This window comes from Diplotaxodon limnothrissa, linkage group LG14 (assembly GCF_057381915.1).
Source record: "Diplotaxodon limnothrissa isolate DT_005_m linkage group LG14, D_limnothrissa_male_GT1.1, whole genome shotgun sequence".
Taxonomy (NCBI): Eukaryota; Metazoa; Chordata; class Actinopteri; order Cichliformes; family Cichlidae; genus Diplotaxodon; species Diplotaxodon limnothrissa.
Window position 1 is genome coordinate 33,234,189 of NC_140609.1, and position 6,000 is coordinate 33,240,188.

The following is a 6,000-nucleotide window of genomic DNA, read 5'->3' on the forward strand; positions in this document are numbered from 1 at the left end:
ACAATCATGTTAATTTGACATGCAAATACTGTAAAAATCACAGTTTTAGTCAGTTTTTCTTAAAAACACATGACCTATAAGTCACTTTACAACTGCATGGATGTACTGGGCCTACTTTTAACATGATTCATGAAATGATGCAAAGTCATGGATAGGACTAATAAAAATGTTTTCACAGAAGATGTCATTGTGAACCTGAGAGGTTGCCTCTCCATTTATAGGCTATATAAAAATATACAATTAAAATTGTTTACATCATGTTTTTTTCTTAAATCATTCGGGCTATTTGCAGCCTATTGTAGGGTAACCAATAAGAAATTATTATTTAACGACTAAGTAATGCTTCTGTCATAATGCTTGTATTCTTTATGTTTCTTTTAATTGCAATGTGATACTTAGACTAGAATACTTTTTTGGGTTAGGTCAGCAATGTCTCATTATTACAGGCTAAACAAACTTACAGTGCCTCCCATAGGATCTCTATGGTGCCTCATCTCCACAGAGCTGTAAGCTACTTCAGGCCACTCACGTTGCACTGAGCGCGCCTAATTTTGAATGTGCATCTGAAGCTCGTCTCTGATTGGATAATGACGTGAGGGCGGGAGGAGAAGAGCGCCTAGTTCACGAACTTAGCTAACGAGCCAGCACTAGAGAAGAAAACGTCGAACTTTCAGCAACTACGTTGTTAGGACAAATTACAAACATACGATTTCAAGTGTTTTTTGAGGATCTGTGTTTGTTCGTCAGAAAGTCTGCACGGTAAGTTCAATATCTTGGCGACGTTTTTTCGAGATAAAAGCACCAGTTGATATTTAGACCAATGCTCATAACCTAGCGCTAGCATGCTAGTTCAGCTGAAAAGCACAGGCAAACTTTTGAAATACTAAAAATGATCATCTGCGTCTTTTGTAAAAAGGTATTGGTCACATTAAGAGGCTATGTACTACATTGCAGAGTGCATAAGAATGAGCCTTGTTGTATTTTTAAATGTGTTGGCGCCAATTGCAGCCAAACATTCACCACGTACTCTGCTTTCAAGGGGCATTTTTATCGTGTGCACAATGCACCTGCACTTCAAGCTACTCCTAAAGCTCTTGTTGCAGATTTAAAATGTGCGGTTTCATTATGTGCCTGCCATTTTCAAACAGTGAAAGAGCTAGTGTCTCACTTAAACGATCATATTGCAGAGGGCAGGTCTGTGTCATGTCCAGTAAGTGGTTGTAAGCATATGTTTACAAAAAAGTCATCATTTACTTCTCACATGTGTAGGAAGCATAAAGCTTGTTCTCCAGATGGTATTGATGACATGTACAAGGAATCTCGTCCTCAGCCCCCAAATGACAGTACAGAATATTCAGAAAACACACATGAAACCATGGCATCTGCTAGTTCAGCCAGTGATATGCCAGAGAAGGATAGTCATTCTTATCTCAGAAACATGTGTCTCTTTTACCTTAAACTGCAAGGACAGCTGCTAATTCCTGCCTCTACTATACAGAGTATTGCTGAGGAAATGCAGAATGTGCACGAATTGGGTCAAGCCTACACAATTAATAAGGTAAGTTGTTTACTAAAAAATGAAATGAACCTATCAGATGAAGCAGTCACTAAAATCTGTGACTGCATTAAAGAGTCAGATTTGTTCTCTGCTTGCCATCAGGGACAACTAGGAACAACACACACCAGAAATCAAACATTCAAAAAAATGTTTAAATACACAGAACCCAAGAAAGTGCCATTGGGAATGGATGAAAACATGACAGAAAAATGTGCTTACTACATACCAGTTGGAGAAACCCTGAAGAGCTTTTTAGAGTCACAGTTATGGAGGAATACACAGTCACAACAGTTTGGGGGTCCTGATGTAGAAATTTTTAAGGATTTATATGATGGCAAAATTTTCAAATGTCACCAGTTCTTTAATGAAAACCCTGAAAGCCTCAAACTGATTTTGTACCAAGATTCATTTGAGGTAGTGAATCCCCTGGGTTCTGCTAAAAAGACGCACAAACTTCTTGCAGTCTATCTGTCATTAGCAAATTTACCCATTCATTTGCGTTCAAATACTAAAAACATGTTTTTAGTCTTGTTGTGTGTTGAGAATGACTTCAAGCGTTTTGGAATAGCCAATGTTTTCTCAGAGTTGTTGGCAGATCTGAAATCTTTGGAGACAGATGGAATAGATGTAGATGGAGAAACTGTAAAAGGGGGTCTTTACTGTATTGCTGGGGACAACTTGGGTTCTCATTGCATAGGAGGGTTTACAGAAAACTTCAGCTGCTCTCAATATTTTTGCAGGTACTGTGAAGTAACACGAAGTGAGTTTTATGCTGATCCGAATGCCTGTGGTCCTCCACGCACTCCAGAGACATATGACGCGGCTGTTGCTGATCTCCAGTCTGAAACTATCCAAGACGTCAGAGGAATAAAGGTAAACTCCATCTTCAATACCCTTCAGTCTTTTCACGTATCCCAGCCTGGTCTCCCACCTTGTCTAGGTCATGACCTCTTTGAAGGAGTTGTGTCATATGATCTAGCACTGTACCTGAAGAACATTATAAAAAATGGTTCACATACTCCCTTTTAAACAGACGCATTAAACAGTTTAAATATAAAGGATCCGAAGCACTTACAAAGCCATGTACTGTCAAACCTGACGGATCCAAATTATCAGGGCAAGCCGTTCAAAACTGGAACCTTTTGAGATTGCTGCCAGTTTTGATTGGTGACAAAGTACAAAACCATGAGGATGAAGTATGGCAGTTAGCTCTCCAGTTGAAAGACATTGTGGATCTTATTTGTGCTCAGAGCATTTCCTTGTCCCAGATAGCATTCGCTGACATTTTGATCCAAGAATATTTGGAGATGAGAGAGATGTTGTTTCCTGGAATTAAACTAAAACCCAAGCACCACTATTTGCGCCATTATTCAGCACTGTTGTTGAAATTTGGTCCATTGATGAGGTTATGGACGCTTAGGTTTGAATGTAAACACAGTTACTTCAAAAGATGTGCCAGACACTTGAAAAGCTTCAAAAATATTTGTCAAACTTTGTCAACACGTCATCAGATGTATCAGGCTTATCTTTTAGCAGGGCAAGAATGCCGTGAACTGCTGCAAGTCAAGGAGAGCTGTGCGTTTTATCCCAACCTCTACAGTGACACTATTCAGCATGCGGTCAGGGAGTTAGCTTTTTCAGAAAGCAATACCACAGTTACCACAGACATTCAGTACAAGGGCACTGCATATAAAAAGGGACAGTTTCTTGTGTACAGAAATGACGAGTGTATGGAGTTTGGTGAACTTCTACTCATCTTGATTCAAAATGACACATCTGTGTATGTTCTAATGGATATCCACAAAGGCATCTTCCTCTCAGAATACCATCTGTATTCTGTGACAAAGGACAGTCTTGGGTTACAGTGTATCAACATTAATGACCTGCCTGATTTCTATCCTTTGGTATCATACATTCTTCAAGAATACAGAGTCATTCCACTAAAGCATAGTATTGTGGCAAAATAATGTCCAACTAATAGCTCACTTCTCACTGTAAATAGTTTAACATTAATATAAGTGTCACGTAATCCACACCCTGCTCCATCAAGTGTATGAACTGTATGTGATTTTCTATTTTGTTTGGATGTGGCATTTCTTCTTCAGTGCAAGTATGAGTGACTCAGAGCGAACCTTCCTAGATGTCGCCATCACGGAAGTCCTACCAGAACTTCAAGCTGTGAACAAAAACATCCTGGAGCACTTGCAGTCCATTGGAGTTGAGACAAGTGATGATCTACGCTTCGTAACGGAGGCAGATTTGATGACAGCATTAAGACCTGTACAAGCAAGAAAGCTTCTTTCTGCTTGGAAACAGAAATGTAAGTAAAAACAACAAACAACTATTCAAACTCAAAAGCAGAGATGGTCATGAACAGACATACAGTGTGAATCATAATTGTATTTGTTTTGTAATTTAAAGACCAAACTCCAGAGAACAGCTCGCTATCATCTGTGGAAGCCTCATCAACCCAGTCGCTGTCATTGCTCTCACTTTCACCCCAAAGTCTATCGTCGACCTCTTCCAGCAGCCCAGGATGTGACACACAATGGGATGACAACTTTGAAATTCCATGGAGTAAACTTCCTGCAGAAGTGATGCATTTTCTTGAGAGGGGGAAAAGGCCTCGCCCAAAACTGAGGAGGCAAATGGTCCGGATTGTTGTGACTGAGATGATGGAAAAATGCCCTCATGTAGGTAGAAAACATTCAATTGACGTTGCAAGAAAAATGGTGGCAAAATATCCCAATTCTCTGCAAGATTTAATAGAGGGTGAGATTGTTGGCGCAGGCTACCTTTCACTTGTCAAACAGTTGCAGAACAGAATTGAAAATGTAAGGCGCACTTCAACACCCAAAATAAGAAAAAGAAAACATCAGACTGACTCAGACCACACAGACGAGATCCCTTTAGAAGAAAGAGCAGCCATGCAGGATACATACGGGTGCATTAAATGGAATGTAGAATTTCTGCCTCTTGAAGAAACTCCAGAGAGCCAACAGCAAAAGATGGAAAAACTCAAGGTGATGTTCCAGCAAGCTGACACCAATCCAGAAGAGGTAAAAAGTCTAATGAAGTCCACTTACTACACACAACGTCTGCATGTCAATCAGGGGAAAAGTATCAAATGCCTTAGGGAGGAGTGGCCGTTTTGGTTTGATGAACTTGGCATGTCTGTCCACTTCAAGGAACTTACTGGGCTTGACCTCAAAGAGACATTCACACGTAATTTGGATTTGAAGGGGAAAAGGCTACTGGACTACTTGACCACAGTTGCTGTCAGCAAAAGCAAGGTGTTCCTTCAGACTTATGCAAGGCTTCAGAGGATGCGGGGACCACAGAGTGGCTGCTCAGATGATGTGAAAGAGATGGTCCTGCTTCTGCTCAGCTACTTTGAAGAGAAGGAGGAGTCCATGCTTCTCTGTGTTGAAGATACATGTCTGGCAGATGAGGTACAACTGGAGCAAGTGCCTCTGACACCCACTATTATCGTGTGTGGTAAGTCTGTTTCATAGCTCTCTCTTTTTCTTTTTTTTTTAAGTGCACTTTTTATAGAATGTCATGTGACTGCCGTGTTTATTGATATAACCTGTTAAATAATTTGTTCACAGGACAGTCCTGCTATTCCTCAAGAAGATACATGCTGAGTGTTGATCGGAACCTCGTCAGCACAAACATATCCTCCTTCATTTCTGCACTGTGCCTCATGTTCGGGAGCTACTACAATTTCAACATCCATTATCCATCTGAGCTGGCTTCCACTTTAGAGTTTTTTCAGAGGTGAACAAAAATGGCTTTGTTATTTCTCATAACTGAGACTCTGGGATCTGGAGTCTGGCTTTGATGTGGTTCGAGTCCAGGTCTGGCTCTGAGTCTCGGTCGGCTTTGGAGCCGGTTTCAGTTGTTTTTTTTTTCTGTTTTTTGTTGTTGTTTTTTTTTTGTTTGTTTGTTTTTTTTAAATACATTAACAGTCTGAATCCGGGTCCAAGCCTGGCCGAGACTCAGGGCTAGACCAAGCGTCAACTGACGTCTGACTACCTATAACCTTTGCTTTGGATTTTAACAATGCTAAAGTGTGACATATCACTGCAGAAGACACTCGTGAAGGGTGCCAATACTTTTGACCATGCATTGTTCACTTCCCCACAGCATTTTGGTTATACTTTGTCTTGAACGTGGTCATGGCCATGACTGTGTATATATATATATATATATATATATGTATATACTTAATTTTTACTTACTTTGTACGTGTATTTTAACTGATCAATTATAAAAATGCTTAATAAACTTTTATATGATTGTTATTCTACAGGTGTTTCTTCTCCATAAACCCAGAAAAAGGAACCAAAGTAGAGAACAAAAACTCAAAGCGTCGTCTCAGTGTGAACCCTCGAGTCCTCACCCTGATTCAGGATCTCGCCGACCACGAGTGGCGCTAA

The 6,000-nt window shown here is 40.2% G+C and overlaps 1 protein-coding gene across 1 annotated transcript; it reads left to right on the forward strand.

The window, feature by feature from the left end:
- The first annotated feature begins 4,433 nt into the window (after positions 1-4,433).
- LOC146619215 (uncharacterized) lies at positions 4,434-6,000 on the forward strand. Its single transcript, XM_085370209.1, has 3 exons — positions 4,434-5,056; positions 5,170-5,338; positions 5,874-6,000. Exons 1-3 carry the CDS (start codon positions 4,486-4,488, stop codon positions 5,998-6,000), a joined length of 867 nt encoding a protein of 288 aa, XP_085226335.1. The 5' UTR covers positions 4,434-4,485.